This window comes from Sinocyclocheilus grahami, unplaced genomic scaffold, assembly GCF_001515645.1.
Source record: "Sinocyclocheilus grahami isolate Dianchi unplaced genomic scaffold, SAMN03320097.WGS_v1.1 scaffold980.1, whole genome shotgun sequence".
Classification (NCBI taxonomy): domain Eukaryota; kingdom Metazoa; phylum Chordata; class Actinopteri; order Cypriniformes; family Cyprinidae; genus Sinocyclocheilus; species Sinocyclocheilus grahami.
In genome coordinates this window covers 211589-236207 of record NW_015506159.1, presented here as the reverse complement: position 1 = coordinate 236207, position 24619 = coordinate 211589, and the positions used below count along the sequence as shown (strand labels likewise).

General features: G+C 36.9%; 1 protein-coding gene across 1 annotated transcript in view; it reads right to left on the bottom strand.

Annotated features, from left to right (window-relative positions):
* Positions 1-24619, bottom strand: part of LOC107565077 (CUB and sushi domain-containing protein 1-like) — a 208201-nt gene that overhangs the window by 37511 nt on the left and 146071 nt on the right. The window contains exon 2 of the mRNA XM_016250262.1: positions 24157-24373. Coding sequence (XP_016105748.1) covers positions 24157-24373 — 217 coding nt within the window. The remainder of the gene's footprint in view (positions 1-24156; positions 24374-24619) is intronic.

The window sequence follows — 24619 nt, the reverse complement described above, 5'->3', positions numbered from 1 at the left end:
AGATAATTGGATGAGTTTTTGGGGCAGACCTGACCTGTTGAAAAGAGATGGTCTTCATCCCTCCTGGGGTGGTGCCGATCTTCTCTCTAGAAATATGGCACATAGTCTTAGAGTTTGTACTTGACTAACTGGGGCCCAGGTCAGGAAGCTTACAGACTGGCTAAACCGACTGTCTGCTAGCCGCCTCATGTCACAGAAATCAGTTAATTCTCAGCACATAGAGACTCTTTCGCCTAGATATCACACTATAGAGATTGTGTCTGTTCCCCGAACTAGAAAATACAAAAAACATCCAAACCCAATTAAGAGTAACAATTTAACTGATGTTCAACAAATAAAAAACAGTTGCAATATGGATAAACAAATGATAAATCTTGGCTTATTGAATATCAGGTCCCTTTCTACGAAAGCACTTTTTGTAAATGATATGATCACTGATCATTACCAATTTGAAAAACTAGCGGAATGCATAGTCGATATAAAAAACTGGATGATGAGTAATTTCTTACTGCTAAATTCTGAAAAAACAGAGGTGTTAATTATAGGACCTAACAACTCTGCATATAATAACCTAGAACACTCTCTAAGACTTGATGGCTGCTCTGTCAATTCTTCGTCATCAGTTAGGTGTGCTAGGTGTGCTATTTGATAGCAATCTTTAGTTAGAAAGCCACATTTCTAGCATTTGTAAAACTGCATTTTTCCATCTCCATTTTCCAAAAATATATCTAAATTATGACCTATTCTCTCAAAGTCAAATGCAGAAATGTTAATCCATGCGTTTATGACCTCAAGGTTAGATTATTGTAATGCTTTATTGGATGGTTGTTCTGCACGCTTAATAAACAAACTCGAGCTGGTCCAAAATGCAGCAGCTAGAGTTCCCATTCAGTAAGTCACGTTCTACGTTACGTCAGTGACTGACAAATTGGGATCTCGCCCGAGAGCCCAATCACCTTTGAGTGTTAACTAAACAAGCCAATGACAGTTGGCGTGCATGTTTCGCCACGCGCACCCCGCCCCGCAGCGCGTGCAAATGCACATCAGCTTTTCGCTTTGGAGCCGAGCCTTCTAAGGACGAATCTCCGCGAGTGTTTGGAAGAAACAGCTTGCGTTGGTGTTACAGCGCATCAGCGGGGGTTGCCATTCAGTGCTGCTCATCTTCGGCTTGCTGCAACTGCCCTTCTGCGGTCTCGCCGCGACCTCCTCTGGGCGCTTCAGCGCTCTCTCTAAAAGAGTGTTTTAAAAGAGCAAATGTCTAAAATGTCAGCCGAGATAAGGTCAGGTTTCTACAGCCCATACTTCATCGTACCCAAGAAAGGCAGTGGGTTACGACCAATCCTGGACCTGCCCGTGCTGAACCGGGCCCTTCACAAGCTCCCGTTCAGGATGTTGATGCAGAAACGCATCTTTAAATGCGTCCATCCTTTCGATTGGTTCGCAGCGGTCGACCTCAAGGACGCGTACTTTCATGTCTCGATTCTCCCTTGACACAGACCGTTTCTCCGCTTTGCGTTCGAAGGGCGAGCATATCAGTACAAGGTCCTCCCCTTCGGGCTATCCCTGTCGCCACGTGTCTTCACCAAGGTCGTGGAGGCAGCCCTCGTTCCATTGAGGGAAGCGGGCATTCGCGTTCTCAACTACCTCGACGACTGGCTCATACTGGCCCAGTCCCGAGCGCAGTTGTGCGAACACAGGGATATGGTGCTCAGTAACCTCAGCCGATTGGGGCTTTGGGTCAACTGGGAAAAGAGCAAACTCTCCCCGGTGCAGAGGATCTCTTTTCTCGGCATGGAGCTGGACTCGGTCAACCTCTCAGCACGTTTCTCAGTAGAGCTTGCTCAGTCGATGCTGAACTGCCTGGGGTCCTTCCAGTGCAAGACGGTGGTTCCACTGAGACAATTTCAGAGGCTCCTGGGGCATATGGCATCCGTAGCCGCTGTCACGCCGCTCGGGTTGAGACCACTTCAGTGTTGGCATCACGACCAGGTCCCGAGATGGGCATGGCGATACGCACTTACCGGGTTTCTGTTACCCCGTTCTGCCATCAGACCCTCAGCTGCCCAAGGTCAGCCCTTGTGCTGGGCTAGGTGCCCGTGTGTAGTGATTCCCCCTTCGGGTGATCCCACATGTGTATTCTTCCACGGTACGGCTCCCCTCACGGTAAGCCCGTGTCTTTCCCTGGCAGTCGTTCACTGCCATCTTCTGCTGCGTAGTGATCTCACCCCAGGTGGGTTGAGTCTCCGCAGGGACTTCCATATGTAGTACTGCCCTGAGGGCCAGTCCGTATGTGTAATTTCCACATGATACCTCCTATGTGCGGGATGTGGCTTCTGTAGCGTCCCAACTGGGTACGCTTTCCCAGTGTTATCCAATGTACCACTGTAAACTGAACTGAGCTGGATGATGACATCACTGAATTCAATGATGAACTGCCTTTAACTGAAAAATTTGTGTTTACTATTGTCATTTTTGCATTATTGACACACTATTTTCCTAATTAATGCTGTTCAGTTGCTTTGACACAATCGGTATTGTTAAAAGCGCTATATAAATAAAGGTGACTTGACTTGACTTGACTAGCCTACGAGTCCTCTGGCCTCCCGTCACCTATGGGGGTCAGAGCGCACTCGACCAGGAGTATGGCAGCCTCCAAGGCTTTCAACTTGGGTGTGGCCTTGCAGGACATTTGTGCTGCCGCGGGCCTGTCCTCTCCACACACTTTTAACCTTCAAGCAAAACTTTTACTGGCCAAACCATTCTGCCATCTGAGGACAAAAGGGGGGGGGGTTCATGTTAATTCTCTTAATCGAACTGTTCACTAAATTGTTGATGTTCCATTAATGGAATTTGCAATAAAATGTGTAACAAATTAGACTATTTTAAGAATACATCCTGTAGCAACATATTCAAAGTAGACCATTGTGCATTAGCTCTTAGATACATGTATCTGTCATGATGAATGTATATGCTTGCAAGAAGTTTCATAATGCTTTATGAAAGTAATTTCATTACAAATTTGTAGCGTCTCGACCAATCTGACACACTAATTTTTATTTGATTTCCCTGAAGGCTTTGATCTGTTGAATATACATGCAAAGTGTTCCATAAAATCCATTCTTTATGTCTCTTTCTATGCTGAGTTAAACTTTAACCCTTTCCTATACCAACTGTATGTGTGTGTGTGTGTGTGTATGTTTATGTTAGACCGGCTTAATGTGTTTATGTGGTATGTTAGACTAGTTTAAGTGTTTATGTAGTTAATAAAACCTTACTTGTTTCACACTTGACGTGTTCATTGTTTACTCATAACCGGAGTCAATAATCATGCAGATTTATGTTACAAACTTATAGAATTGTACAGTAAGAAAGTTATTTCCTTTAACCAGGAAATTAACGTTCTTAGAATTGACAAGACGGTTGACCCTGAGTGGTCAGCTAAATATCTACAGTGGATCTAAAATATGAATAGTTAATTATAACTAGTTATGGTTAATTATTCATATTTCCCATGAGCTGATTCGCTACAAATTGCATGGCTACTATGCTAAAAATCAGTTTGAGACTATGATAGCGTCATTGTACATCTCACTTCCATGGTGCTTTTTTAAGACTCATCTGAAATGATTCAATGGGTATCAATAGACCTGTCCTATTTTCCACTCACAGAAAAATGCACTAACGTGTGTGTGTGTGTGTGTGTGTGTGCAGAAGATATAGCGCACTGACCAAACTAAATATATCTGAAGTTACACTTACTGAGATGCTTTTGAATGTCACGCATAAATGCATTAAGCAATTCGGTATTGTGCAATCCATGAAATCTCATTTTCATTTATTGATTTTTGCCAAACATCTTGAAAATTATCTGCCGGGAGCTAAAGCCAAACATCCGCAGGTATGCAATAAAGCCAGCTTTCAAAACCTGTTTATTCTTAGTTTTGTTGAGCATTACATCCGGTATTAGTGGATTGTGTCCAATACCCCTTCTGTCTATAGGCATGGAAAGGTTTAGATTGGATAAAAACTTGATTTGACATATTAATCATGTTTTTCTTCCTTCCGACAAAACACTCGAGGTCCTTTCCATTTCCTCAATATACTTGGGCTTTGACTGGTATGTAATTTCAAGAAACTTGAAAAATGTAAATTCTGATAGAACAGGTGTTGAAAGAATAGCATCATTTTGACAAGCTCCTACTTGAATGATTGCAGGTTGATACGATTGTGATGCAGTCCTGGATAATGGTAATTTGAGTGCCAAATGAACAAAGAATTGAATGACACATGATGGCCTAACACATAACTGCTTAGCCGAGTCCAAATCCCTAATGTGAAGCCTAATCACATCCTCTGTGCTATTTAGTCAAACTTAGGACTTTAACTAACAGCTCACAGAATTGATGCTACTTCAGTGCTTTGCCTCAGTTGACAACCTAAATCATCGGCCAATTGCTAAATATATTTCTGTATCTTTTCATGTGTCAGAGGTGTAGATAAGTGGTTTGGAGAAGGGATGGATAGTGTTTTGTTCACAGTTGTCAAAGATAATTGTATGTCACACACACAGTCTGTCTTTTGGCAAATGTCAAATTAGAATTATTTACCAAGTTACACATTAATTTGTGCCAATGTATTATTTGCTTGTGTTTGACTTGAACAACCTTTTCCAACTCAAGATAACTGAAGAATTTTCTCCCTTTCAAAGTTTTCATACTACCTATGGACAATTATGATTTCATTTTATCATTCATCTTTAGTAATGTTTTATAACAATTTTATTGATGAAAAACTGATCATATTTTTTCTTGGACTATATATTTTGGTTTGTGTCGAGCGCCAAATAAAAAGTAAATGTAATGAAATTAATTAACCTTCATTTGTGTGTGTGTGTGTGTGTGTGTGTGTGTGTGTGTGTGTAAACACTATTTCCAGCACAAATCCACAATGTATCATGATACTGTATTGTGAAATAAATTCACTTTTAATTAGGAAAAAGTAGGGGTGTTTGTCTCATGCCAGCTTACAGATTGAATATTTTTATAGAGACTGATATTTCTTTTTAACTGAGAAAATCTGAAGAAAAAAATGTTTAGTAATGTTTATTTCTCAGAAGACCCCCAGTTTTATCCCTATGCATGTGTATTTGGGAGGAAAAGCCTATGTATAAAGATTTGTAACTTTTGGTGCAATAAATACAAATTGAATCAACACATCCTGAGAGACCAGTGTATCAATCCATAAATTGTGCACTTCTCTGACAACAAGGCCATTTTTCATACTTGATCCATGCCCTGTCTTTGCCTGTTTGTTTGTTTGTTTGTGTTTGTTTGTTTGTTTGTTTGTGTGTGTGTGTGTGTGTGTGTGTGTGTGTGTGTGTGTGTGTGTGTGTGTGTGTGTGTGTCAATTCTAATCTCAGTCACTGGAGATACAGCAAAGCAACACTGTATGATTTTGGATGGTGGCTGTCCAAAATAGGTCCAATGCAAGAAAATATAAATAAATAGAAGACTGAAAAGTGGCAAATGCACACAATTTGTGTTCTTCTTTCCACTTGAAGATAATTCAATGACACTCAGATGGATAATCTACTTTTGTAGCATACATAACACTAAAGATACCTTACATACTAGATCTGTCTACTTCACTTCAGGACAAAATTTGTAGTCACCTAAAGAAAAATACCTGTATTCTCACATACAGCCCAAATGGAATCTGCACACTTTTTGCCATTGTCTCTGCTGATATAGACAGAAAATCTGTAGAATGGATTTAAACATAGTAAAGTGTATCAAACTGAATGTAATAGAGTCTTATTTGTTGCATTATCAAAACAGTAAAATAGTTTATTAAACAAGGGGCATAGTATACAGTATGCCAAACTTTGTGATTGATATGTTCTGCAGAGGCTATTTTGGGGCATAAATATGTCTTTCTCCATCACTTCAGAGTTTTGACGGTTGAATGTGTGCATTCTTGGCAACATAAAAAAGTGAATAAGTCATCAATACATTTTAGGATGTACCACTGGTTTACTGCTAAAAATATACAAATATGGTTATATATAGAAATGCATCAAACTAAAAAAATAATTCAAAATAAATATAATTATTTATAAATATAATTATAATATATTATATACATGGTAACACTTTAGTATAGGGACAAATTCTCACTATTAACTATTTGCTTATTAGCACACTTATTCTTAACATATTGGCTGTTCATTAGCACTTATAAAGCACATATTCTGCATGACCATATTCTACATCCCTAGTCCTACCCCATACCTAAATTTAACAACTAATTTACTAACTATTAATAAGCAGCAAATTAGGAGTTTATTGAGGCAAAAGTCATAGTTAATGGTATGTTAGTAGCGAGAATTGGACCTTAAAATAAAATGACCATTTAAATAACTCAAACATTTTGTGCACTAGTTTTTACTGTACACAAGTGCAAAAAGAGGACGGGCTGCAAATGAGTTGAATTAAAAAATATATATAGTTGTTGAATCCCTTTTAATGGTTTCATCTTTTCTACTGGTAGAGAAAAACACACAAAAAGGCCAACAAAATCATAATGATTACATTGATAGCTGTTCAGGCTGCAAATGCACTGCATTACTACTATCTCTTACATTACTAATATCTCTCTTTGTAGGCTGTTAAAAAGCTTGCCTCTCTCCTTTGTATTACACAAACTAATCCACTTGTCTCTAAAAAAAATTGATTATGATCTCTTTTTCTAACTATTAATGCTCTAGTTTGCACCTATCAATCAGAACACCTCAACAATGCCTTACAGCCCAGCAACTCTAAACACTTTAGTAATAAGCTAGCAACAACATAAAAGGCCTTAACATCCGCCTAGCAATGCCTTAGTAACCACTTAGAAGTTAGAACACACTAGTAACTGCCTACCAACCTTTCATAAAACCTCAACAACAACTTAGCTGTTTCAAGATATAAACATTCAGTCGTAAATATAACCTTTAAATCGGTGTAGACTTTCATACTAAACTTTGTCAAGCCAATGTTTACATTTTGTCTTGAAGAACTTTGTTTTTCATTAGTAGTTGTATTTTTTATTCATTTATTTATTTATGAATGGCTTAGATGATTTGTGTTAATAATGTGGTCCATTTTCTGGCCCACCTTCACTGTGACCACAACCTGGTGTTCTAATTATTCTCACACTGTTCAATTTCTGCCTAGCCCTGAGGTTTTTCAAACATTATACATCACTGAACATTGGTTTTATTTCTGTCTTTAAGTAAGCCTGACCATGGTGATGGCCATTTGTTCCATCCCCCCCCCCTTTCCCCCCCCCCCCCCCCCCCCCTCTTTTTTAATTCCCCATCTCTATTGCTCTCATCAGATTATCTCCCTATTTTCCAGGTTTTGGAATTATCTTTACAATCAACCCCTCTGGATATTCTTCATGACATGAGGAAAATACTGATGAGCTGAGCATTGTGTTTCTGGAAATGGCAAAAGGTAGTTAAATGGCTCTGTAGACTCTTGAAGAATGTTCTGGTGTATTTTACTGGTAGGTATTAAAGCTTAATCAACTTAACCAGGGGTGCGCAAAAAAAAAAACGGTTGTAATGATAATTCCATACGAGCCACAGGCCAACCACAACACAAATGCTGGGTTAAATGCAACCCAGTGCTGGGTAAAATAGGGACAAACCCATCAATTGGGTTGTTTTGACCCAGCAACCCAATTACTGGGTTTGTCCCTATTTTACCCAGCACTGAGTTGTATTTAACCCAGCATTTTTTAGAGAGTGGAGGCTTCTCAGAATCCTACTGTGCCAGTCTAATAGTTTTCATTTATATTTGTCCCAAAACATTAATTAATGTACATACTGATTTCACCCTTAGCTGCAAAATGCATTGAGTATACATTGTTTCAGTAACCAGTTTGTTGTTTTGTTGCATAATATACATCACTTTTTCTACACTCTAAAAAATGCTGGGTTAAATATAACCCAGTGCTGGGTTAAGAAGGGACAAACCCAGCTATTGCGTTGTTTTGACCCATTTTTTAGAGTGTAGTATTACTGTTTTCAAACTCATCAATGCCACTTTGTCCTTAAAGTGAAATTTTGAATGTACAATATGACTGTTAGCTTCACTATTTTGGGCTGCCCCCTTGAACTTGAGTATGCAAATACAGAATGATGCTTACAGGAATCCATACCTGTGAGTTGTCATACATTTGAATTATTTGACATAGCAATCAGTAGTTACAACAGTCTCGTTTTGTATTCATCTCTATGGCATAATAAAGTAAAGCAAACAAACAAAAAAACAACAATGATTGAATTAATAAAATATGTTTTTGGACAAGTTTTGAGTTGAAACTTACAATATATTTTTATAGTACAGTAAACTCTTATACTGTATGTCAAAATATCAGAGTAAAGCTTATTCTGTCAATTCATGACCCCTTAAAGTTAGAACAAATATGGCATATAATGGATGTGTATATCAGTTGTATATACACATCCATGGCACATAACCTATATAAATAGCAATTTATGTTGTGGAAGCTTTTTTTTTGGTCAGTTATTTTGTATTCCTCTTATGGCCGCAGTGGAGCCAAAAACCTTTCTTTAAAAGTAGTAAGCGCTTTGTAATGCAAATCTCCTATTAAGAAATGGCACAATCCATCTCTCATCCTTGTACACTCAAACATCAGCACCACCACCTTTTTTTAAACATTCATATTCATATTGTAATCATTCTGCCTTCATAACATTTCTCAAGGCCTCCTCTATGACATCCTTTATCACATACAGAAACGCGTTCATCCTCTCTCCTCACTTTATCACAGCCCCCAGAGCAATTATTCTCCCACAGGATGCCGAAGCGGGCCTATGCTTGCATTCCTAGCCCTATATTACAATAATTCTGCAAAACATGACAGCAACCTCACGTCACTCAACACCTCCTGATGACGTCTCTCTCATGTTTTAGAGCAATTGCTAGCTATTGTACCGATAAAAGGTGAGCTTACTTCTAGGCTTGGCATGTTACCTGCACAATAGCAAGGTTATTTTATCACAGGCAGAGTGGTAAGCCACACGGTGAGTTGTGTTGGTAGCTGAACAAAAAGGAAACCTCCAATGTGATAAAGAACAGACGACAAGGCGCAGTAGGATGGAGGTGAACTTGTGACCCAGGAGCACAAACAGATGATGGCTTCTGGGTTGCCAAAAAGGAGTTCAGCATGAGCTACACTAGCAAACCTGCACTTTGTTCAGTAGTTTGTTCTTTTTTTTCTCCTATAAGATATTTTTGCTTGTGTGTGTGTGTGTGTGTGTGTGTTTGTGTGTAATGTTTGACCTCTGTCATTGCCAACAAAGGGTATATTATAACAAAGTATTGAGATGAAATTTTGTTATTGACCAAATACTTGTTTTCCACCATAATTTGCAAATAAATTCTTTAAAAATCCTACAATGTGATTTTCTGGATTTTTTTTCTCATTTTGTCTCTCATAGTTGAGGTATACCTATGATGAAAATTACAGGCCTCTCTCATCTTTTTAAGTGGGAGAACTTGCACAATTGGTGGCTGACTAAATACTTTTTTGCACGACACAAATTTGACACAAATTTGTATAATGACATAGGTATTACAAGAAGAAGGTGACTTATGAGGACATTACCCCATGTCCCCAAGTAGGGTTAGGTGTAGGGTTGTGTAGGGCAATAGCACATACAGTTTGTACAGTATAAAAAAACATAAAATCCAACGCATATGGAATGTCCCCACAATTCACAAAAACTAACGTGTGTGTGCGTGCGTGCGTGCGTGTGTGTGTGTGTGTGTGTGTGTGTAAAATAAATGATCAAATTAAGAAAATATATATTAAATATAAAATAAAACACACATGCAAATATTTTGAAATATAAATATAAAATAACTTTCTATTTGAATATATTATTAAAAAAAAAAAATCCTGTGGTTGCCAAGCTAATTTTTCGCAGCCATTACTCCAGTCGTCAGTGTCACATGATCCTTCAGAAATCATTCTAATAGGTTGATACTCTACCATTCAAAAGTTCCATCTAGGAATTCTGCCTGACCTACTTTGAATGTGGTTCATTCAATCAAAATTCAGTTTATTTACATAATATTAATTTTACAGTGTCAAGAAGCTGTTTTTGCACTGATGCCAGATTTATCGATTGAATTATCTACTATTTTAGTTTGTCTCCAAGTTCTAAATAAAGACAGAATCTAAACAAATGATATGAAGTACCTTTCATTTGTAAAGTATTGAATCCACTTTATTGTCCTATAATTGAATCCACTTTATTGTCCTAAACTGAATTTAAAGCAAAAGTATCCATATTGTGTGATATATTCAGACATAGTCATCCATAGCCATCCCTGTCAATATGATGTGCTGATCATAATCATCATACAATCAATATACTCATCATCCTGATTTTATTTGCATAAATAAGTGGCCCATAAGATAATTTTATTTAGTGCTGACAACATAAACAAACAAGTGGTTTGTAAAGAAATTTTTACGCATTGATCAAAAATCAAACAGTGGGCTTGCAGCACAAAGTGTTTACTTTCTATATATTTGGGAGTGTTTCATGATTTTTACTGTAACACTACTGCAATTAGATTAAATACAAGCAACAGAATACTCTGTAAGAAAATTATCAGCCTTTTAGATGCTTAGAAATGTAACAATACTGGTCATCTCACTTTCGGAAAAGTCTTAAGAGCCCACAAAGGCCTAGGAACATTTTGATCCTGCATTCAGAGCAAATTAATCCACTGGCCTTTCAGCCTCTGAGGACGGTTTGTAATGTCCTTTTGAAGCAGAATCTAAAGGAGGATGCAGTAAACATTTTTATTCAATTAGTTCAAAAGATCAGAGAACTGTTAGATCAATCATCCGTGTACTTTTAATGTGAGATACAGTCATAACAACTTGTGATTCCCCTCTGAGGCATTAAAGCATGGAAGTCAAGCACAAGCTGCTTGGCTGGAGGAAAAACAAAACAGCTGGAGAACCTGGAAAAAACGGTCATGCTGTAATGCTATAATGCCACTGCAAAACAGCTGAGTAATCAGACATTCTATCTTTATAAAACAGTGAATGGAAGAAAATGTCCATAGTTACTTCTTTTGACAAGTGTGTTGACATAAATGGACTAATAGATCCAATTTCTCTTTTAGAGATAATGCTTTTAGAGATGTTACTGGAGATTTTGAAGATCTATCTTCTTTTAGACAACTACAAGGCATATCTGTTTTCTGAGTAATTATTTCACACCATCCACAGCAGGAGAGGAGTGGATGACTTAAGTTCATTCATACTGTCACCATGAGAATGTTTACTAAGTCTGGACAATGTGTAAACTTTGTAAATGTTGATGTTTTTATTTGGAATTAAATTTCATTAAGAACATAACCAGTGGTATTTCAGGAAACTTCAAGTATTACTTTTGCTGTTAGAGTTGGGCTAACACTTTATTTTGATAGTCCACTTTAGACATTCTAACTATAATAAAGTTTGCAATTACATGTCAGCCACCAGTCATTAGAGTATTAGTAGACTGTCTACTTAATATCTGCTAACACTATTTGGATGGTCCCATGTCAGACCGTTTACTAACTGTAAGTAACTTTGCAAGTGCATTATTCTACTAACCCTAAACCTAACCTAACTGTCTATTATTACTCTAATGAGAGTTAGTTGACATGTAGTTGCAAATTAACGAGAGCTATCTGACATGTAGTTGCAAAGTTACTTACTACTTACTATAATTAGTAGAATGTCTAATGTGGGCTATCAAAATAAAGTGTACCTAGAGTTGATTTCAATTAACTGACACAAAACTCTGATTCAGTCAAGTGTTTGTATCATCACCCACAGAAGTGCCATCACATGAGTCTCCATGAGGTATTTTACATTTAGTAAATGTTTATTTAAAATATATGTAATACAGTATATTGTTGTTTATCAATATGCATTGCTATATTGGTGCATATAAATGAGAATAGAGTAATATACAAGTATATTAAAAGTTGACACAATTTACTAAGGGTTTGCAAAGTTACTTAAAAACATTGCTTAATCTGTATTTTCAAAAGCACCTCATGAAGAAAATACGATTGACTTGAATACACTAGAAAGACAGCATCCTGACACGAGGAAAACAAGTAAATAGGAGAGAAAGCAAGAAGAACAGCAATAATTAAGATTTCCTCAAAATCTGCCCAAAACATATGGCGATGGGCTGCAGAGTAAAATGGGTGGTGCCATAGGAAAATGCTCCACTAGGTAACAAGTTTATTTGCTCATGTGCAGTTTTTCCCCCGACTCCAACTGTCTGTATGAATAGCATGGCAGAGGCAATTAAAACAGTGGCAATAGCTTACAAGGGTTTTATCCAGTGTTGGAAAAATCATTTATTCATGCACCCGCAAAGTCAGCATTAGAGAGGCAAGCAATTTGGCTTCCCTCCAGCCCAGCTCTGAATTCTCCTCTCTTTAAAGTCAGCCTTCTAGGGGGTGTCGAGAGGAAATACTCTGTAGTGACATCACAATGGCGGTGACAAATTATTGGGTCAACTGTCTGTGGACACAAGTACCTGAAATCTAATGTACACAGGGACATATTGTTCTCCCAGAGCTCCATACTGCACAAACATAAACCTTATTAAATCATACTGGCAAGGACACAACGTTTCCTTGGCTATCTCTCCATTGATGCGCTGTGCGTGCGATTATTTGTGGAGCTGAAACGTTAAGTAAACAGCTCATCCTCTTTGGAGACAGAAATAAGACAGCGCCCCCGGTGGGAGATGTGTGCCACTGCAAGTCAATTCAGGGTCTCCAGAATAATAAATTACTATCGGTGGAGGATGTTACATTCTGAAATACCCTTTCTGTCCCTCCATTGTATAAGAGATGGCAAAAATGAACCAACTCTGGACTTAGCTTTAGCGTTAACTAAAGCCTAAATTAAGCTTCTGAGCGGCTTTGCCACAGTTTTGACTGCATTTGCACTTTTCTTGATTATAGAGTCATACAAATCCTACTATTTCATTTCTATTACATGACACACAAGAAAGATCCAATATATGGACGACTCAGTACAGAGGTTATATGAAATGCACACATGACCCTGAAATCAAAAAAATTTCTGGATCTGTATCTGCCTTATCAAAATGAAAGGTCCTTTCCTCTCATCCCTAAGTAAAGAACTTGCTCTTTTTAAGTAAAACATTGCTCTGTTATTTTCCTTCTTAAGCATCCTGACCAACAGTTCTGTTTTGGTGAGGCTAGTGGCATTTAGTAGTGTATTAGTTTAAAGTAGTTTATGCAGCTACTACACAGTATGTGTATGACTGTTGTATGTCACTGTGCATTTGTGCTGGTTAAATTGCTATACAAAGGTTAAAGGAAGGAATATATTAACTAAATTACCATTTAGAAATGTAAGACACTCGATATTAATGACTTGTAGAATAGTTCTAGAAGAGAAAAATGGCAGTAGTTTTGTGTGAGGGGTAGGTTTAGGGTAAGGGGATAGAAAATACATTACTCCTATGGAATGTCCCCATAAAACATGGAAACCCACCGTGTGTGTGTGTGTGTTACTATCCACCTTTTTCTTCAACACGGAAGTAAGCCTATGGGCGAGACTTCCGGTTCATTAGCCGCTATAGGTAAATAACAAGAAGAATAGCAACATGCATTAAATGGAGAAACTGTTTGCACTACAAAGCAGTGTGTTCATAATTAAGATAATACATTAAAATAATATGGTAAGACACACAAATTTTCAATATCAAGCAGCAAAACGAACTGTTTTGTACAACTAAAAGTAGCTGGATGCGGAATGAGACAAGAGCCAGAGTATTCAGAGTATCCACTGAATGCAAACAGCGGATATGTTGTTTTCATTCAAATCAAAGCGTAAATAAACGTAAAAAAACATATCCACGTGGTGCGGCTGACACACAACAGCATATGCTGTTTGCGTTCAGTGGATACTCTCCAAAATGGCGCTATGGTGACACGGAGACGACGAATCGTTGAATAAAGTCATTATTTTTGTTTTCTTTGCGTACTAAAATCATTCTCGCAGCTTCGTAAAATTACGGTTGAACCCCTAATGTCACATGGATTTTTTTAGCGAACTCCTTGCTATGTTTCTGGACTTTGATCATGTATAAGGATCATTGCTGTCTATGGGAGGGACAGAGAGCTCTCAAAATGCATCAAAAATATCTTAATTTGTGTTCCGAAGATGAACGGAGGACTTATGGGTTTAGAATGACATGAGGGTGAGTAATTAATGACAGAATTTTCATTTTTGGGTGAACTATCCCTTTAATGCATCACGTTGCTATGTTGCTTGCTATCATAAACACCCTATATTTAAACTATAGTATTACTTGGTAGGAAAATTGTTTATTCAATTTACAGTATTCCAATACCAACTATTATTAACTTTTTTTTTATTATTATTGTTGTTATGTGTATAATTTTGATGTTGTCACTTTTTTTATAAAAGCAAAAAAAAATGCAGCCCATATTTATAACCAAATAGGACCCAAATAGGACCATTATTTTTTAATGCATTATGACATTATTTGCATGACTGTTGGGACCTAATTTTCTATACCCAATTTCATTTTTGTAACTGGTCCTTATAATACCCCCAAATATTTTTATATTTGTAATATATATATATATATTATATTATTATTATTATTATTATTATGTTAATATTATGTTTTTATTAATGTAATACATACAAAGGCTAATAAAGTGTTTTTTTAATCACACATAACATACATTAGAAACAGTAGAACAAATAACCATAGTGTACAGTACAAAAACTTTGTGTTTAAATAAATGATGATGATAATAATGATTGTTGTTGTCGTTGTTACAATAATTAGAACTGGGGGAGGAAATATGCTCTTGAAAATAATGTATAACAATGTATTATATATATATAAACAATTATAGGGGTTATAAAAATAGGCTTTTTTCTTTAAGCTAAATACTGGACATGGTCTTGGCAGATTTCATGAAATTTACCCAAAATTACTGCTAAGAAAACTCCTGATTCGCAGTATATATCATGTGGCATGACATCTTTGCAGAGAAAAGTCTGCCGTGACAGGTGCAATAAATCAAAATGTGTCATAGCAATGTGTTTTTAAAATTCCACGCTGAACACCAGTGAATGTCTGGCGTGACTGCGCTATGTTTAGTATCTTGGAATAAGTGTTTCATCACATTAGGAAGCAGTAATGTTTGGCAGGATCATTTTCGTGAAAATCCTGCTGTGACCATCCAGGAATATTTGCACACCAAATCCACACTGACAGCAGGTATTTGATGAAGATTCCACATTCGTGAAGTCCTGCTGGTGAAATTCAGAGTGTGCTCATTGGAAAACAACCAATACAGACGCACCGTATGTCTAGTGCCCTCTAACAACACACTTGTCAAAGCAATACAGCATTGCACAAAGATAAGGTTAGTCAGCTGTCATAATTAATCGACCTGAATGACAATGAAATTCTTTTCAACATTACTATACTCAGAATAGGGTGTAACACAAATCTTGCTCATCAATAACAACATGAGAGACACAAATAGACTTTTCCTTTTCTCAAATATGTAATTGTTTACCACTCAACTTTAATAGATTAATGAACCTCTAATTCCATTACGCTGCTAACTGACTCCTCGCTTTGCCTTTGGCTTCAACACAGCATCCACTGTCATGTGTTGACAGCAATGTAGCATGTGGCTGAGCCCATGTCAAATATGCTAATGCTCAGTTAGATTCACAGAAGCATCAAAAGTATACACAGCACTGGCAGTGAGAGGAGAAAGCATAATGTGAATTAGGCTTGCACTCAGCTTGGGGGGGAAGAAAAGTTCCTGGACCTAAGATAAAGTATTTTGCCTTTTATCAAGTACAGCTATTCATAGAAATGCATTCACAGTTGTTACAAATAAATAAGTATGTTACACACATACACAATTGACAAGCTTCTTATTATAGGTTACTATGTTCCAAATGCATGTTGCCTGCTTTTTATTAACATGAAAAAGCTGAATTTAAGTAAGTGTATGCTATTAAAACTCAAGCATCCACTACCATCTGTTTAAAAGGAAAGTGTATAATTTCTGTGCAAATAACACAGAAATTGCCCAAACAGCAATTGTTTCCTAAACTGGTTTACCCAACACTAACCCCTTCCTTCCACTGGTTAGAAAAAAGAGCTACAATGACAACGTTTGTACATTGATCAGCCACAACATTAAAACCACTAATAGATTAAGTGAATGCATTGACTATATCATTACAACGGCACCTGTCAATGGACAGGATATATCAGGCATCAGGTTAACAGTCAGTTCTTGAATTTCATGTGTTGGAAGCAGGACAAATTAGCATGCAAAAAGAATGGGCCAGAGCATCTCCAAAACGTATTTAAAACAGTCTTCTACCAAAAGAAATGCAAGGACATCCAGTGAACCAGCATCAGAGTCATGGGTGCACAAGGCTCATTGATGCACATAGGGAGCAAAAGCTAGTCCGTCTGGTCAGATCACAAAAAAGAGCTATTGTAGCTCAAATTACTGAAATATACAGCACACACAAATAATGGCTCAAATTATCCTTTATTATTCTTATTATTTAAAAAAATTTTTATTCATATGGAATGAAAAATAAGTTTTGAGAAAAAAAAAAATAATTTATATATATATATATATATATATATATATATATATATATATATATATATATATATAATCAACAGGTCTCTTACTCTTTCCACATCTTGAACTTGGACTTTTCCTGAGCTGGTCATAATGCATGCAGTCTTCTCTTTGAAGGATCAATATTATGCAACTTTAGATTTTGGTGGCCAGAATGAAGTAGATTGGAGACATAAGTATGCAACCTAGCTTGCAGCCTTCGCATTTGCACTGCATCTATTACGCCTTAAATTACTGCCCAAGTAGGCAGCTCACAAGGATTTGGTACAGATTTTGACTGGAGTTGAGAACCACTGATATATGGTATATGATGATCATACTGTCAACCTATGCCAACCTATGTCTAAGTTGCTTAAGCAATTTAAATGGAGATAGAACAAAGTATATGAATATCAAACGGGTCATTTTCATGATTTATTTTGCCTTGATCTAAGTCTAAAATGCACTGCTGTTGGTAAAATTCCTCAAGTTGTGTGGAACACAGTAATTGTCACACCATGTCTCACCGATAGATACAGCTATAGTTCTAAATTTCCTTTCAGCAAGGTAACTCCTCTTTTTACCTGTCTAATCACTCATCTCTGGTGCTTGTGTATGTATTTTGCAAAGTCCTGAGAGCAAGAGGAGAGCATATGCACCGTGGCAGGTGTTTGAAGTGCATAAAGCAGCACTAGTGATGTGTGCTATCAGTCAGCGAGAAAGTGATGCATTATTCTGCTGTGGGCACAGTACTCTCTCTGGACCGCTCCCAGCAACCTGAACGCATCTCTGGTGCCAAGGGCTGTGCAATTCTGATGCAGTATTCATACACCACATCTATGAAATTAACTATTTGTGCATTTGAGCGACACTTTCTCAGAGCGACAGTTATTAGCTAGCCATATTAAACTAACAACTCTTTTAGTATCATTCCCAAATGAAGCACCCTGCCCACCCCCTTCCTTAATAAGGTCAAGGGTAATGGTTTGGCTGGCAGATTATTACAATTATGGGTGCAAAAAGCTATTCAAAAGTAGTCATGTTACTTCCAAATAGTAGGTCAGAATATATATATAATATAATATAATGTATGAAATAATATATAACATAATAATATAATGTTTTATACAGGGTTCATAAAGTAATAAATAACTGTCACTGTTCCCCATATACTTAAAATGCATGGAAAAGATCAGCATAAACATTCAGCTAAATATTCCCGTGTTCCACACAAGCAAGTTTTATGGCTTTTTTTCTCCCCATGTTCTTTTCTCTTTATCTGTCTCTCACGTACTTTTCTCTTTTCTATTGTTTTAAAAGAAACTTTGATATGTGAGAAATTGGTAATAAAAAACAACTTTTGATATGTTTTCTGTGCATGCATAAAGAAGCTTATAGAATTATCAAAGTGTAACAATAGAACTAGCCGAGTAAAGCAACCTTCCCACTTCTCGGTTTTACAAAATGCTTTCTTAGTTCAGCTAGCTTGATTCTCTATCCGGTGTGCTGGATTTGTTCGAGTGACTGGTTATCTCTGCATGCCCTATTTTTTTTTCTCCCACTCTGAATGTAGGGTACCCTCTTATGCATGTAAGATACTGGCATTTCATTAGCATGAAAAGGGCTGCATTAATGTTTCACTGACACCTTGTGGTGGGGAGACACAGCTCGCAGCCAAGCTGGTGATTGACATTGTCCCGCATAGGTTTCAAATCCACAAGCGGAGAATGTGAGGCTAACAGACAGCACTTATGTGTCATACACAGAGTTTGACATCGTGGTCACAGCATGTTTGGTGTCAGCCTCTAAAGCCCGTAAGACATAGCTCCATTATGGCCCATGAGACACACAGCGGAGAACCAGAGCTCAAATCTTCTGAGCGACATGCATGCCCTGCGGTAATGGCTCCTTCTTAATTAGCGTTAGCACCGAGTGTCAGCCCCATCAGATCAGATGTGTAATACTACACAGCCAGAGGAACCATTGTTCAACTGTATTCATTAAAGGTAAATGACTCTATTGAGAAGTGCCTCTATGTGATTGTTGTCTGAATGCACCATTAAAGTGCCACCTTCAGGATAATACATCATTACAGCATCATCAAACTGAAAATCTGTTTAGCAATCCATCACAGCACGCATCTTCAACAATCCCTACTTCAAATGTGCATGTTCATCTTAATATTCATATTTTGTACTTGTCTTCTAATGATACTTGTCGAACCATTTTTGCGTTAGCTCAAAGTCAATTGAGCCTCATTGCCTTTCACATTCTATCACATCTGCCACTGACTCATAAAATGACATTTAGCGTCATTCATTTTGCACAACGTCGTAAGCTCAGTAAACTTGTGTTTATGGATATCACCTCAAAACAAAGAGTGCTATGAGATGATGTTACATTTCACAAAGATCAGGTTATATTTTACCCCAAATTTAGCTAAAAAAAATAGGAAATTTTGCAGACATAAATAAATTATTAAAAAAATTAAAAAAATAAATTTTCCATTACTACATTATTATTATTAATGATAGTGGAAATTGTCATGAAAATGTCACAATAAAAAAATAAAAAAATAAATAATAATAATTATTAATAATAATGCATTAAAAAATAATAATTATAATAATAACTACTAAAATAGGCTTCATTTTCTTTTTGAAAAATGTTATTACTTTTTGAAGGGATTGAAGATTATAATCAAAAGTAATTAATTCATGAGCAAACCCATTAGTTATTTAAGCTAATATGAGCTCCGTAGATCACATGTTGTAACCATATTACAAAATGGTAAGAAAGAAGGGGATTTACAATAATCTTAAGGAAGATGATAAAGACAATGAGAGTATGACGATTATATTTAGTAGTATTTGCATTATAATCCTTTTCATAATGGCTGTGGCAATCGCCTCATCATATCATTTAAACAGTGCAGTGTTTTTAAACCTTCCAGTAGATTTTTCTGGCAACTTGGCAATTAGAAGTTCAGAAAAACTAAATTGATAGAGGGTCTTTTATGTAACAGCTTGGTGGATGTTTTCTGAAGTTAACATTTCCAAAACATAATTTTTGATCAATCATTTCCTCCATACCATGAACCAAGTCAACCCGGTTAGAAACAAATAGAGTCCTAAAGAAAACTCATACCCACTGCTCTTTGTAGCTAAATGTGTAGTAAAGTGCAAAGAAAAAAAGATCCAATAAGTAATGAATAAAGGAAGAAAGAAAGAAAGAAAGAAAGGAAGAAAGAACTGATTCAACTGATGAGCGGTTACAGGTGTTTATATCAGCTATTTCACATGTACCACATACAATTAGAATTTGTGTACAATTAGAATTATGTGTATAAATCACTCAAGCCTCTTTCTTGTGAAACCTTAAACATCTCTTAAAATGTGCAGCATAATTACCAGTCTAAGTCCAGCATCTGCTGTGGGTTAGTAGATACAGCTCCCAAACTCAACCTGGTCTCATGGCAAAAACGTACCCGAGGGCACATTTTCACGAGATGCGAAATACGTACCAATAAGTACATATCACTGCAGTTTCCAAAAGAAATGAACACTAGAGGCAGTAAAACACAGACACCTTTTATTCCTTTTCACACACATTTACAGAGTTTCGATTAATAAAGCGTAATTTTCGCACAATTACTTGAAGAATATCATGTTATGTCTTCAAAACAATTTTAATATGCTGGGAGATTTGAAAACTGATGCTTTTGAACATGAGCACCGCACATATCCAGCTTCATATCAATGGGTTTTCATTGACGGTAGGTTTGTTCGGTAGCTCATGGAGTACGGAGTACAGAGACATACTTGAGAGGCGAGGAGCTCCGGTTCGAATCCTGTGTAACTACGGTTCGACAAAATGGTTCAAATCTGCATATAAGTAAGTTCAAATGACACGGTTGCATCAACAAATGGGTTTTTATATCAGTTTTGCATTTGTTAACACTATTGGGTAGGTTTAGGGTTGGGTTTGGTGTAGGGTATATTTCCAACACGATAGAGCATTAACTTTTAGCGACAGTCCCCGGATATTTGAATTCTGAACCGCCGTAATACGTACCTGAAGCAACGTAATAAAAACACAGCAATACGTACCTGTATCAACGTAATAAAAACGTGCCAGGGTTCACGTATTGAACCCATGTTTTAGCGCCACTCGGTGGACATTTCTCTTTGAAACTGCGGCGAAACGTGCAGTAAGGTATGTAAAAACGGTGTTGCAGAATAGTACCCAGAGGTACTTATTTTTATGAGACTGGGTTGCCCAAACTAGATAGAAAAGTTACATATATCTGACACAGGCAGATCTCTGAGGACATCTAGAAATAGCAGAGGCAATTTGTAAGAAAGATAAAAGAAACAAAGAATGACAAAGGATGTATTTGTGCAGTTTGGATAGTTATATGATATATTACAAATATACATGTAATATAACGTTTGTAAAGCAAATGCTTCCAAATAAAACAGTGCATCATCCATTTGTCTCTGAACTCACTTATTACCTCCTACAGAAATGCAAAGGAAATTCTAGAGTCTCTGTCTGTAGTAATGCTCTTTGTGGACTGACAGCAATCCATGTTCATTTTGTTTTTTGTTTTTTTCCTCACAGTGCCTCAGAGGAATGTCAAAAGTGCAGCAGAAATAAAGTCTCTTTTTATCACAAAACCAGTAACTGTAAACTGCACCAACTCTGGGCCATCTTAATACATAAGATGCTTCTTATTGCAACAGAAAAGGTATTTGAATGGAACATAGACTCCAAACAACATTAGAAATGCCAGGTCACAATTTTAACATAAATATAACACACTATATGCACTATGTTCTTTGTGTGTTTGTTTTTTGTATGTTTGCATTAACTTGACCTATCTGTCATATACAGTATCTATCCATCTGGTCTCTTTTGAAAGCAGACCCTTTCTCACAGTAGTACTGTAACATTTTAAGAGTGGCTCAAATAGACAAATGGCTAGGGTAGTGCTTCACTTTTTCATCTGAATATTTCCAAACAAATAAATAAACAAGTAAATGAATGCTAAGACTGGGATTTGAGAATCTTGAAACACAATTTGAAATAAAGATAAATTTATTATATCTAGTCTAAGTTTGAGATTGATTCTCACAAAACTGTATTTTCTGTATTTTTGTAGGTGTCTTTCCAAACCAAAAAGTATAAGGAGCCCATAGAATTCAAAACTGCATAAACTGTAAGAAAAACTATCATTTACATTTGTTTACAACATGTTTATACAAATAAGCACAAATCAAGGTGCGATACCAAACAAGATTGCATGGAGATGTCAAAATATCACTATACCAGCTATCTTTACCTGACTGCGTGTACCATACAGCTCCATTCTAATTTTCTGTATACCGCAAAATACACATGAAAATAAATAAATAAATAAATATATATATATATATATATATATATATATATATATATATATATATAAAAAATATATAGATACTATATATATATATATATATATATATATATATATATGAATCTATTAAAAATCAATAGATCAATAGACTCTGGTTGAATCATGGATCGGCTTGATAGAAGTCATGTTCTGGAGCGGAAAATGGGGGCATCTCGAGCAACTTTAATGGAACATAAATTGCCTAGAGATGTTGCCTTTTTTTCTAGCTTTAAGCTATTTTCTTACAGATATTTGGAACTGCCATGTGATCCTCTTTGGTTCTTTCTGTTGCCTCCAGCACCTCTGGGAGTAGACACTCTGGCTCATGCATCAACTGTGACTGCCTCGCTGTCGGACACTAAAACTCTTTGGATTGCAAAGACTGATTCCAAATCATCAGTTCTCATTCTGATAGATCTGACTGCAGTAGAGCCAACCATCAGATCGTTCTGCCCACTCTCTCATTACAGAGAAGGTATCCAAAGTACATCAACTTGGTGTACCTCAAGGATCAGTTCTTGATCCCCTCCACTTATCCATATTCTCTATATCACTGAGGCCCATTATATAGGCCCATGGTTTCTCCAACCATTGGTATGCTGATGACACACAGCTCCAGCATTCATTACAAACAGGCAATCCCATGGTAGCTGCATGAATCTCAGACTGCCTGGCAGATATCTTGAAATGGATGAAAGAACATGACCTGCAACTCAACCTAGCAAAGAAGCAAAGGGCTTCTGTTGCTACAATACAATTTTAGAACAGCAAGATTTGTCTTCAATGAGCCCAAGAATGCTCACATCACACCTCTCTTTATCTCTTTATGCTGGCAACGAGTTGCAGCTCGCATCAAGTTCAAGACACTGATGCTTGAATACAGAGCGCTTCTTTTATTTTTCTGAATTACACATGCAAAATTGAGTAATAATATTAGATTAAATGTAGGATGTTTTCCATGTATGCTCCAGGTTTTCAGGTTTTATCTGTTTGAACAGTAGTCAGTTCATGTTTTGTTGTCAGTCTGTGTTGAACTTGAGGCACATGCTAGCTAAATAGCAGTCACCTGTAGCATGGTGCTGTGGTAGAGAGTTCCCATAGGGTCAGTTACTGAGACAGCATTGAGTGAACCTATAAATGGGAACACCTTGGTTGCGCATGTAACCCTGGTTCCCTGAATAGGGATGTGTAGCCTACCACACTCCTTAATTTCTGCTTAATTAATCAAAAGCTCTGAGGTGTGATGGCTTCCTTATGAAACGCTGGTGATGCAGTGCCTCGAGTGGCTGCTTAAGTGGCATCAGTCATTGAATTGCTGTGTTTCTATATGGACTGCAGACAATCATTGCAATCATTGTGTTTTTCACCTTTTTGGATGGGTTGGGTCACATTTCTTAGACCATATCTCCATCTATCTTTACGTAAAAATTTGCATCAACCACTCTCATTTAAAAGCATTCTTCATCTACACTATCCATTTTTACTGGGCCTCTGCACATGTTTTTGTCTCTATTAATCATTTCTTAATCCATTAGACACTTCAAACTTCCCAATATATCCTTTGACAGCTTTCTTCAGGAAACATACATTGACCCTTGATACTTTCAAGAACAACATTTGTGATTGTGTTCTACATTTGTTGCTGTAATTTAATGTAATTTTTCTCCTTTAGCTGAATCTGACAAAACCACCACCCACTGTATTGGATGGTGCTGGATAAGTTATATTTCAATAAAGCGCAGTCAGAAAAATTAAAATCAAGCACTTCCTGTGTCCTGTGTGGGGATATTCACAAAGCCTTCATTCAAGAAAAACATAGAGAAACACTTTCAAAAATTACAATCCATAAAATGACGCATGTGTCCATGTATATAAGGCCAAAATAAAGGCATCGCAAAGCTACAGCAAGGAGGAAATAAGGAGCATAAGTCTCACCTCATCTTCAGGTTGCCCGGCTGTGGTTGTCCATCATAGATGGAGACAATGTCAAAGTCCTCCTCCAGAGCGAAGATGTGAAATGACAACTGTATCCTGTTCCGCTCTCCAGTGACTATGATCCACGTACAGTTGGCATAGTTTGGGTAGCCATGAGGAAAGCCAGGACTCTCTATAGTTCCATTGAGACCTTGTACCAAACCACCACAAGTTTGACCTAAGGACATAAAAATGGGAAGTTAGTGACCTCCATCTGTCATTACATTATTTTACATTTTACATTATATGTTTTTGAAACAGTTCTGCATTTTCAAACTCTAAAGCTGTAATAGTAAGTAATAAAATGTATGTACTTCTCACTCACTTCTCATGTCGCACAATATGGGCCATTCTACAGAACTGGTCCCCCCCCCCCCCCCAAAAAAAAAATAAAAAAAAAAAAAAATTTATAAATGTACAATTT